Source organism: Lotus japonicus, chromosome 3 (assembly GCF_012489685.1).
Source record: "Lotus japonicus ecotype B-129 chromosome 3, LjGifu_v1.2".
NCBI lineage: Eukaryota > Viridiplantae > Streptophyta > Magnoliopsida > Fabales > Fabaceae > Lotus > Lotus japonicus.
In genome coordinates, this window is record NC_080043.1 from 14,502,019 (window position 1) to 14,514,532 (window position 12,514).

The following is a 12,514-nucleotide window of genomic DNA, read 5'->3' on the forward strand; positions in this document are numbered from 1 at the left end:
ATTGCAGCTGAGATAATGGCTATTTGCAGGCCATTAATGCAATTGTCTGTGGCTACCAGTACAGCTATCAGGTTAGCCTTTCCCAGCCATCCAGGCCGCCTCGATTTCCAACTAACCCTCCTCATATATTTGCCAGCCCACTTGTTTTCCAGCCTTATCCGAGCCCTTTGACAGCATTTCTATCTGTCTTTTAGTAAGAGTTTTGAGATAACGTTATGAGTATTGGTTCCTGCATAGAGTTGTTATGAAATCGACATAGTGATAGTGGGTTAATTTTGAAGAAGAGGGTGAAGAGGGTTGCAATTCAATGATAAGAGTTTTGGGGTTAGAGAAAACAAAGAATCCATGAGAGGGTGCTGTTGGAGATGATTGAAGTGAGAGGAGAGAGAGTGAGAGGGAGAAGGAGAAAAGGGGAAAAGTCTAAAAGCCCCTGAATGTAAAGTCTAAAATGCCCATGGAGCACCGGTGGACCAAAAAGAAAGTTGCCCCTCAGGTGATGGCATTTGGCAAGGACTGGCGGAGTTAAGGGTGGTTTGTTACGAAAAGTGTAATCGGAGGGATGGTTGCTTTACTTTGAAAAAAATAGGGGCCAAACTCAAACTGTCCTCAATACACAGGGACCATAAACATATTTAACCCTAATGAAAATGCCCTGAGTGTTTGTGTTAGAAATTGTTTATGTAAACTGCTATGCCACTGAAACCTGTTATTTAGTACAAAAATAGTGAAGGGTTCTCAAATTACTACAACGACTCTACAGACCTTCCTGTCGTAGGGCCTAATTCTCTTCTCAAATGTCTTGCTGCCTCCTTTTCTCATCCGCCTCTCTTATCTTTGTATGTAATAACCTACCTCTCTAACTCTTACCGCAACTAATCTTAGCTAACTAACTGACTATTGAGGAGTTGGATGCTAAAATTCTAAGGGACAATTATTATGAAACAAACTTTTTTCCTCTAAGTGAACAATTATTTTGAAATTGATGGACTAAATTTTAAGAATTAAGTGACACTTTCGTTTGTCATGCGCAATGTATTTCACAGTGGGTAGTTATGAAATATGTTTCTCACCTCTTGATCATGATACTACATGGTAAAGAGTTGGTCAATGAAGTCTTTTGATTCATTAGACTCCAAATCACTTAATTATAAAATGAAGTGCTAAAACATTATGTACGTGAAACAAAGTGTAGGTTTGTATAATACTTTTTGTAGCTCTAAACGTCAAATAGTTATTTTCGTATTCCATCATATCTTTTATTTGTATCGAAAAAAACCTCATTATACTTCTATCTTTTTAAAAGAAGGACTAGCAACATTCAATTTAACACTCTTTCCTCAACACCTTATAATCGATTGATTGAAATTCAAGTCATGATAAATTGGAAGATGTTCTTTTAAGAATGAGATTACTTAGTTCTCCTTGTCTCCGGTGGTGGTATACGACCTTAATTGACTTTCCTTGCGCGACGTAACTCGTGGACATCACCAAAGGTGACTCATAGAAGTCATTGTGACACTCAAATCACTGAGAAAACTAAATCTAACACGTGCTTAGAGTTTTATTAATTATTATTTTTCTTATAAATTGGGACTCATAAAGTATTTGTTAGATTAGAAAATGATTGTCTGACAGATGCAATTTATCTTTCTGATGTTAAAAAAAAAATTAGAAAATGACTTTTATTTAATAATTTATTTTAACAAATAATGACTTGTATGTTATTTATTTTTATGCATCATTTTTGTTTGACTGTTTGTGCGAGTGCTTTCTCAGTCTCACTGTTGTGCTATGATGACTAGTGAGGTGTGAGTGAGTGAATAAATAAGCAAAAAAAAAACAGTAGAACCATTGCAACCAATCAGTGAGGAAAGAAACTGTTCAGCGGTTTCAGAATGACGAACAATCTCAACGGAGACAAGGAAACCGCCTCCGCCGTCGAAGGACAAGTCTCCCGCCGCGACTTCCCTCCGGACTTCATCTTCGGAGTCGCCACTTCCGCTTATCAGGTTCTTCATCATCATCCCAATGTAGATCAGCTCTGTCAATCTCTTCTCTGTGCCCAATGTTGATCATGCTCATGCTTTTGTTGTGTAAATGTTGATCTGAGCATGCTTGATTCTTAGCATTGACTATTTTTCTCTGTGTGAATTGGTGGCGGTTTCGATTTTGCTGGGAAGTTTTGTGAGTACAGTTTTTATTTTATTTTTTATTATATATTTTCTGTATTTTAATTTTGTTTCACTATTCACTATAAATCTGAGTAAAAGAATGTGTTTGGATATTAAGTTCACAAAAAACAAAAACCTTTTCTTTTTCGATCCAGGTAGAACCATTTTCCCTTTACTTGTTTTTTTATAAAAAAAAAATAATAGTGAAAGTTTAAACTTTTTTAGTTGGGTTCCTAGTGTTCTTTAATGATAGATGGATTCAGGGAGCCAATGTATTTATTTATAATTGAACTTTCCCAAAATAATATAGGCATTATAGATTATTAGACTTTTTTTTCTTTCTTTCAGAAGAGCATTTTATGTTGAGGCTTTTACTGGATCAATTTTGGTCATTGGATACTGATACTGTGAGATTTTGATGCTGCTGTTTATTTTATGTGATTTTACTTAACTTATATATTGTGTTGTTGGGTTAGTTCTGAGGTTTCAGTGGTTGGACACAACTTTTGGTAGAGCGAGCGAGCAAGCATACTTGAATTTTTATTGTGAAAAATTATCAGATTGTTTGATTTCCAAGCGTTTTCATTTTTTTAAATCATCGATATGCTTTGACTTCGCCTCAGCTAGCTCTTCTCATAGTCTGAGCTTGCTTTTCTTTATATATAGCTTTGAACTTCTTGGTCTTCTCTAAACTTTGTAGTTCTCCCTGCTTTTGCAGATTGTGTGTTTATGATCTTCTATCTATCTTTTATAGCTTGATTCCTTGGATATCGAACTAACATAGCCTAAATGTAGCTTTGATAGATTAGAGTATATATAATATAGAGCCAAAGATACTCTACGATTGGTGCAGCCTGGACCAAAGGGGTTTTGGTAAACTTTTAGCCTTAAGAGAATGACATATAATGAGATAAACAATACGGTAATTATAAGTGATAGGAATTTTTTTAATTAGACATTGAACTTCTTGTTGCTTATTTATAGATAGAAGGTGCTTGGAATGAAGGAGGTAGAGGTCCTAGTATATGGGATGCCTTTTCACACACTGAAGGTACAAAGAACATTTATCCTTAATAGATAAATTATGAAAACCTTCACTATCAACTTGCTTTGATGGTGCTGCTTGATGCTTCATTATTTGGTTTGTTTTTGTTGTTTTGTTAGGAAAAATTCTAGACAAAAGCAACGGCGATGTAGCAGTTGATCATTATCATCGGTACAAGGTCAGAAATATTGTTCTCTCTTAATGTTTTTGACATTCATTTTCTTCAGTTCATACATTTCATTTTTGGATTGATTTTGAGCTAGAAATAATTGCATTACTTATGCAATGTTTCTTCCCAGGAGACTGACTTCTGTTCAGATGAATACATCTGCTTTCTCTTTTCTTGCCCATATTCATTCTTCTGCACAAGTTCTCTTTGAAAGCAAATACTTTCTAGTTGAATATCATTTTGAAATTAGTATGAAATAACCTTAACATGAGAGTATGGAGAGATATATATAGCATTTTATTTATGGCGTCTGATAATTATATTTATTATGTCTGATTCCTTCCTTACCCATATATATATATTTTTAAATCTTGATCTTCGGAACATAATGATGATACAGGAGGATATTGATCTTATAGCCAAGTTGGGATTTGAGGCTTATAGATTTTCAATTTCTTGGTCTCGTATTTTCCCCGGTATGTTTCATAACTGATGAATTTTAAATATCTAACTTTTCTATGTGATTAGTTGTTAACTAAATGATTTCCCATGTCTATAAGATCATGAAGGTTTTTCTGTTGCTCTTTTCATCATTTCTCAGTTAGTAGCTAATGTTTACCTCTTCTGGCTTCTAAATCTGTCTGCCTATGCTGATTAAAGGCTTACATAGGACTTGATACTGAGGAATTGTTGGGTCTTGGGAATAAATTCCAAGTTTAGTCTACCAAGAATGCAGGTGAGATCAATTCGGTCCTCCATAGAACGAAGGCATCAATTTCCTCTCAATCGAAGGCCATAAATGGTGTTCTTACAGTCTATACACACAAAGGATTATTTTTTATATCACTTTTCATGATTGAGGGACTAAGTTGACTCCATCCTTCTTGGGAGGACAAAATGATGTCTCCCGTATATATCAGGGGACTAAAATAGTTTGCTTTGCATTAATCTCAGACTAAATGTGAATAAACTAAATAGCTTGACTTGGCTGCAGCCTGCAGCTGCTTTGTAAAATGTGGTTCAATTATACCTTAAAAGCTTCGAATACTGAAAAATATTTGGAATATCACAGCGGGCTGCAAATAAAAGTGGAAAATGACTTCTTACCCATTTTATTACAAAACTTCAGTCTCATGTCTTGTTCTTTCTGGATAACAAGTGGCTTCTTTTCAGAAGTTTAGGAGTGAAATGAAAAATGTGACACTCACTGTTTGGTTGGAAACAATAACCACTCATACAAGGTGGTTTTCGTGTTTAGGAGATGGTGCTCGAACTGTTAAAATTGAAAACCTGAGAATAAGATGTTTAGCCAGTTTATGTTGCAGTATTGCATCTTTTTAATGTTTTTTTTACAGATTTTATGCCCTACATTCCTTTCTGAGCTGTGGTTTTGAGGCTAATAGCATCACTTGCCTCGTTCCCAGACCCATGATAGTTATATTTAAATAGAAAAAGTTCAACTTGTAATTGTTGTTTTCGTAGTAATTTGTTTAGCCTTTTTTGTGATGCTACATTTTCTGATATAAATGATAGAGATTCTTTGTAATTTTTTTTAACTGTAATGTATGGTTACTGGGTGTAGATGGCTTAGGAACCAAAGTCAATGATGAAGGGATAGCTTTTTATAACAACCTTATTAATTCTCTTCTTGAAAGAGGTATGGTCTGTATGGTTTTAAGTTTTAACCTTAAACTTTTTAGCTCTTTAACCCACTATCAACAATATACATCAACTTACTCTTCTTGAGCAGGTATTCAACCATATGCAACTCTTTACCATTGGGATCTGCCGCTGCATCTTCAAGAGTCTATAGGAGGATGGCTAAATAAACAAATCATGTAGGTATCCTCCTTTAACTGTTTTATTTTTTCATTATACTATTTGTGGTCAGAAGGCCGAGTTGCATGATGTGCTTGAAAGTAGTAAAGGTTATGATAGAACTGGACCAGAAAATAGAGGAAACAGAGAAGAAAAGAGCTAATCTTCTCTTATTGCAAGAGTAGAACTGATGAATACACTTTCTGACTTTCGAGACGTCAGAATCTCGCCCACAACTGAATGACAACTTCTGAATGGCCCTACTAACTTCCCTCTCATTCCTTTTACAGGAATTCTAAACAACTAATTAATGAAACAGCCTAACTAACTGAAATAACAACCTAACTGACAGAAGTAACAGCCTAACAAATTATCTGTTGACTTGGCCCATTTAATGCTCTATACTACTATAGTATTTATGAGGTCAACCACTATTTGTATGAACAACACTTGCTGGGGATGAAAACTTCTATTCACTAGCGTCAGGGGGAGTGAGGGAGCCTGTGTAGTATTTTGGGAATATATGTTGCAAGGTTCTGTTAGGAGTGCATAATCTGTATTTGGGTTGTAGATCAAGAAATTTCTCTGAATCAAGGGATTATAACTTAGAGTAATGTGCAGTAATTATGTAATGATTTACTTATTTGAACCCTAATTTTCTAGAGGATTGTCCAAGCCTTTATAAGGACTATATTTTGTTATAGATGTGCGATCTTAACATTACCTTTATTGAGAAAAGATATGTGGTTTCTATATTGCATATGCCAGAGAATATTTTGCAGTCTATGCAGATACTTGCTTTGCAAGTTTTGGCGATAGAGTGAAGAACTGGATTACTCTTAATGAGCCCCTTCAAACTGCGATCCAAGGGTATGATACTGCGACTTTTGCTCCTGGAAGATGTGAAAATGCATCAGTTGAGCCATATTTAGCAGCACATCACCAGATCCTGGCCCATGCAGCAGCTGTTTCCATATATCGAAGCAAGTACAAGGTACTTGACTATACTTTTTTCCATGCAAAGCTTTCTACTCAAAGTTGGATTACTTTTATTTTGTCCACTGTCATATTTTGTACCTGACTATACTTTTTTCCTCTTTTTGTATTTTCTTGATCTTGTTATCCACTTATTGGTATTGTTCTTACAAGCTTTAAATTGCCAATTCCAAACTTTACATTCGGTCAAAGTCAGACGTAAGGAAGCATTTGAAGAAACCTTTGATGTAAGAAAGCATTTGAAGAAACCTTTGAAGAAGACATTGTTTTAAATGTTGAATGAAAATTTTGATAGACCAACAGAGTTCTTTTATTCATATAGTCAGACCCTACTTGGTTGGAGAAAGGGCATTGTTGTTGTTGATGATTTTCAAATTATCAGTGAACTTTATTTAACACCTGCTTAATGTTAACCATAGAGGATATTGTACACATGTAATATTTTATTCTTTTTAATATGTTGTCTTGATGTTCTAGGATAAGCAAAGGGGGCAAGTGGGCTTGGTAGTAGACTGTGAATGGGCAGAGGCTAATTCTGACAAGATTGAAGACAAATCTGCTGCGGCAAGGCGCCTGGATTTTCAGCTTGGCTGGTAGTTCCTCATACATTCTTTCCATACTATTTTGATAAGACCATAGTAAATTTTGTTGCTTGAAACACGTGAATGAATACACATGCAGATAAACTTAAAGATACACGTAGACAAAGATATGAAGAAAGCTTTGACTCATATTTTCTAAGTACTAATTATTTTGCTGAAAATCTTGATTTCATTGAGTGCCTTCATTATAATTCTGTATCATGTTGATCTTATACTGTTGAACTCAATTTAGAACGTCTGGGATTGAGAGTTTTCTTTTCTATTTTCCTATTTAAAACCATGAAATAATGAAGAAAAACTGGTATTCATTTCTATTTGACACCGATGAACACTATTAATTAAAGATAAGACTGATAAGTTCTAGATGAAGAATATTATGTAAAATATATGGAAGGCTAGTATAGGCTTGCAGAATCTGACCTTAGTGAAAGATGCATGCTTACGTTAGCATACATTTTGAACACAGGTACTTGGATCCACTATATTATGGAGAATATCCTGCAGTTATGCGTGAACGACTTGGAGACCAGCTTCCCAAATTCTCAGAGGAGGATAAGAAAATTCTTTTGAATTCATTGGACTTTATTGGTCTAAATCACTATACATCAAGGTTTATTTCTCATGTGACAGAATGCACTGAAGAATGTTATTTCTACAAGGCACAGCAGACGGATAGAATTGGTAATAATTGGAATACTGTATCATTTTTCATTTTCTAAGTTATCTATCCACTATGAATTCTTGTTGACAATTGAGCTCTCTGTTTGTCTTCAGTGGAACGGGAAGGTGGCCAGCTCATTGGTGAGAAGGTGTATACCATCCCCCTCTCTGTGTTTGTGTTCATGTTGTATTATACAAGTCTAAACTTGCAAGTTTATATTATCTGTGCATATAACAGGCAGCATCAGAGTGGCTTTATGTTGTTCCTTGGGGTCTTCGAAAGGTTCTCAATTACGTATCACAAAAATATGCAACCCCAATATATGTTACTGAGAATGGTATGTCATTATACTTTTCATCAGCCTTCAAGTGAAAAACATCGTGAATAGTCCTGTCCTGTACACCTATATCTCTGAATTGAATCTTTGACTGTGTAGTGACACCTAAGAATTGTGAGGCACAAGTGAACAGTAAATCAAGAAAAAAAAATACAAGGTTCAGAGTGCAATCTATGGTCAAGTTTAGGGTTGGCTAGGTTAGTGAAATATATGTGGGACTTAAGTATCATATCTTGCAATTCGATCCTAATATTCCACCACATGCTATAGCTTTGATGCCAAATTGAGCTCGCTGTGCACTAGACTCTTAAATACAGTCAAGTCAACTCTGCAACATGTGTCACCATCTGCACCACTTGTTTGTAAATTGTAACTGACAGACATGGTGTGGAAGGTTCTAATGCCAATTGATATAACAACCTTAGGTGAACCAAGCTGCAAAATGGTTCTTATCTGAGACTGGATTTCCGCTTGGCAGGTATGGACGATGAAGATGATGATAAGTTGGCACTGCATGAGATGCTAGATGACAAACTAAGAGTTCGCTATTTCAAGGAATACCTTGCGTCAGTTGCGCAGGCTATAAAGTAAGTTTTCCACGTTCTGGTTTCTGCATTGACACCTTCTATAGACTATAGGTGTTAAACCTGTTTATTTCACCAATTAATGAGTAATCTGGTGATTAGACACGTCTCTCGTTTATAAATATATCATGATTGATGCCTTATTGTCTCATTTTACTTAATATTGGTATCTCATTTGCTTTTTTCTTGCCTTTCTCTTTTCCTCCTGAGTCCTGGCTTGCTTATTTCTAGAGATGTGATAAAAAGTACTGTTCAACCTAGTTATGCATACATACACCTTTAGGAACATAGAATATACATATTTGGTGAACGATAAATAAATTTTAGGCTTAATTTCACTTTGGGCCCCTGATCTTTTAAAAATGAGCGATCGGGCCCCCGTGTTTAAATGTAGCGGTCAGGCACCCAAACGTTTCAAAAAAGTGCGATCGGGGCCCTTCTGTTAAGTTCCGTTAGTTTGACCAAACGGAGCAGTGATGTGGATTTTCTTTTTCATTTTATTTTTTTGGAAAAGAAAAAGTATTATTAATAATAAAAAACTAAGCATGAGATAAAATTTCTCATAGCAAACAAGTACAAGAGACTACACCATCCCATGACCAGAACCAATACAACATGCCCACCCAATTATCAACATCGACCTCTTCAAAGCAACAAACAATATGTCCCCAGCAACTTGGAAAAACCATATCAGTAAAAATAAGCCATCCTCCCAACCTGTCATGCTCACGACCCAAAGCCCTCCTACAACCAAACATACCAAAATCAAACCAAACGCACCGCCACCCCATGTCACATAACTGCAGAACCAATAACCCATCTTAAAACCATCACCTGCACTCATCCCAACCGCACCCACATCAGCTCATCTCTCTCACAAGCCTCCTTAGCTAATGCATCAGCCCTTGTATATATATGCCTTACGCAATATGTGAGCGACTGAAACAACACCCACTTCCTGCCGTAAAATATCAATAGTTTGCAGCTCATTCAACAACTTCCATGGACGAAACTCAGCCTTAAGAACCCAACCCACCGCCACTATACTATCGCTCTCCACCATGATTTGACTGAAATTGAACTCCCTGCAAAACTGTAACGCCAGTAAGATTGCATTCACCTCAGCCTCATACACGCTCCCCCACAATGTTTTACCCTAATTTCAACCTAATTTAGCAAGAGAAAGAGAAGAGGGCGAGTCGTCGGAAATCGCCTCCGGCGGCGGCGCACGGCGGTTCACGGCGGAGGTTGTCGGAATCGGAAATTTCTTTGTGGGTTTTGTTGCGGACGAGGAGAGGAGCACAGCGGTGGTGTTGGTTTGTCGAGATCGTGAGCGGTTCGCCGTAGATCGGACTTTGAAGGCGGTGGTCCTAGGTTTTCATGGTGGTGATGGCTTCCACGTGGTGGCCATGGTGGCTGCCCTTTAGGTTCGCGCGAGGATGATGAGGAGGTGATGGTGTGACCGGCGGTGGCTCTCATGGAAGAAGGAGGAGGCGCAGTGATGGTGGTGTGGCCAGCGGCGGTGGCTCTCATGGAAGAAGAAGAAGAAGGAGGCGTAGTGATGGTGGTGTGGCCAGCGGCGAGCTCGCGTGAGGAAGCTCGCGGTGGTGGTGGCTTGGCCGAAGAGCAGTGGCGGCGACCATGAAGAAGAAGATGATGTTGTGTGGTTTTAGGGTTTTCAGAGAAAAATGGAGAAGAAAGTGAGAAAGGTAGAGATGTCGAGATTGAGAGAGAATTTGGGGGGGGGGGAGGGGGATTTTTGGGTAAAAAAAATATTAAAATGAAAAAGAAAATCCACGTCACTAGTTCCGTTAGTCAAACTAACGACACTTAACAGAAGGGTTTGAAACGCACGTTTTTGAAACGTTGGGGTGCCTGACTGCTACATTTAAACACGGGGGGCCCCGATCGCTCATTTTTGAAAGATCAGGGGCCCAAAGTGGAATTAAGACTAAATTTTATAAGAAAAATGGTTTACCTTCTTTGGCATTTCATTTTACTATGGTCTGACTAACGAATCAAGAATTGGAAGTCTTTTTTGAAAATTGCAGCATTTATGTTACCTATTTGCAATGAAGGTTGTTGAGAAGTACTAGAGATATGTCCAAGATAACTCTTATATATGAGAAGACAATCCTCACCTCTTGAGCTAGCTTTTGATGTAGAGTTGGGCCTCCCAAATTCTAATATTGTATCAGAGCCTATCTTGGATCTGTTTAGTGGAGACCGCCCATTTATGGGCCATCAGCAGATGTTCATCCCTGCATGTTCCACACTCCATAAATCTAGCATGGGTGGGTTGTGTTGAGAAGTCTCACATTGACTAGAGATATGACCAATATAGCCCTTAATATGGAAAGACAATCCTTATCTCTTGAACTAGCTTTTGCGGTAGGGTTAGATCTCTTAAATTCTAATAGGCTTTTTTGATTTCTTAACCGGTGCCCGAAGGGCAGTGGTCAGTGAGACCCTTTCATTGATTGTTTTAAAACATTGCAATTATAATAAATTGGGTCAGAATCTCATTTGATGGGGGTCCTCTAGTATTTGTAAGGCTATCTGAACAAACTCACATTCGAAAATCTTTATAGAGTCTTTCCCCATGGATTTTGAAAATAGAATGAAAAAATAAAGCGAAGCACAAAATATGAAAATTTCGTACAAACACTGTTTTCCCGGTATATCAGATGAGTAAAGTTGTTTGACCTTGAAACAGAGTTAGAAAATTATGAGTATTGATTTGTAGTCACCGCACAAGACATCCAACAGACACCTAAAAAAATTGCATTTCAGGAATCTAATTTTTAAATTACAATTCAGAAATGTAAAATTTTACGCGGAAGTTCTACCAGTACCGGAAATTCGTTTCTGGAATTATTACATAACAGTTTCCAGAATATAATTTTTCCGGAAATTAGATTCCATAATGTAAAAATTGGGGTGTATTGCTGGGTGTTAGCACTGTGCGGGTGTCCACAAATCATTATTGGAAACATTAAACAGCCCTGACATTTTGTGTATCAATTGAATTTGAATGCACAGGGATGGAGCAGATGTGAGAGGGTACTTTGCATGGTCATTACTGGACAACTTTGAATGGGCTCAAGGCTATACTAAACGCTTTGGATTGGTCTATGTGGATTACAAAAATGGGCTTACTAGGCACCCAAAGTCTTCTGCATACTGGTTTTCCCGGTTTCTGAAAGCTGGTGAGAACAAGAATGGTAAAGACGAGTAGTTGACTTTGGTCATTAAGTGTCTTACGAAATATTACAAGGAACAAAATAATACCAGAACAAGACTTTCCATCATTATCTGAAGTTGGAAGTTTTGTGTAAGCTATACTCTATAGTGGCACTTCTCTTCTCTACTTATTGATGCTCCCAGTCCTCAAACTCAATTGCGTTGATGTTTGTCTTAGCTTCTAATCTGCTTCTATTTGCTGTTTTATTTTAGTGATTATCTGTTACTGTGAAGTTTCCAATTTGTGGTTGTTCCTAACTGTCTTTGGATGTTGCATATAATATAGGCTTAAATGTACTTTTGGACCCCAAGTTTATATTTTTTGCGATTGTTGACCCTGATCTTATTTTTCTATGAATGGAGACCCTAATCTTTCAAAATGTTGCACCGTTTACCCTTCCGTCCAAATCCGTCAAAAACTTGACGGAACCCACTTACCTGGCCTTCCGACAGAAGGGTAAACGGTGCAACGTTTTGAAATATTTGGGTCTCCATTCAAACTATAAATAAGATAAATGTTAACAATCGCAAAAAATGTAAACTTGAGGGTCCAAAAGTGCATTTAAGCCATTTTTTTAAAATCCCCCTTTTATCCACGTGGAAGGTCATATCAGCGTTTTCCGTCAAGTTTTTGACGGATTTGGACGGAATGGTAAACGGTGCAACGTTTTGAAAGAATAGGGTTTCCATTCGTAAAAAAAAAAAGATAAGGGTTGACAATCGCAAAAAATTAAAACATGAGGGTCCAAAAGTGTATTTAAGCCTATAATATATTACTTCTAAGTTCTACCTTTTGTCCCGCATGCATTTTATTGGAGACAAAAGAAAAGACCTCTGCAAATACTACATAAAATTCTAAGGCACTATGAGTAATACTGAGCAGTCGAA

The 12,514-nt window shown here is 37.1% G+C and overlaps 1 protein-coding gene across 1 annotated transcript; it reads left to right on the forward strand.

Moving 5' to 3' along the window:
- Positions 1-1,773: 1,773 nt before the first annotated feature.
- LOC130743395 (beta-glucosidase 42) lies at positions 1,774-11,803 on the forward strand. Its single transcript, XM_057595623.1, has 13 exons — positions 1,774-2,009; positions 3,156-3,222; positions 3,336-3,394; positions 3,786-3,861; positions 4,968-5,042; positions 5,136-5,223; positions 5,972-6,197; positions 6,677-6,792; positions 7,268-7,482; positions 7,576-7,610; positions 7,700-7,799; positions 8,278-8,386; positions 11,426-11,803. Exons 1-13 carry the CDS (start codon positions 1,896-1,898, stop codon positions 11,619-11,621), a joined length of 1,476 nt encoding a protein of 491 aa, XP_057451606.1. The 5' UTR covers positions 1,774-1,895; the 3' UTR covers positions 11,622-11,803.
- Positions 11,804-12,514: the final 711 nt, after the last annotated feature.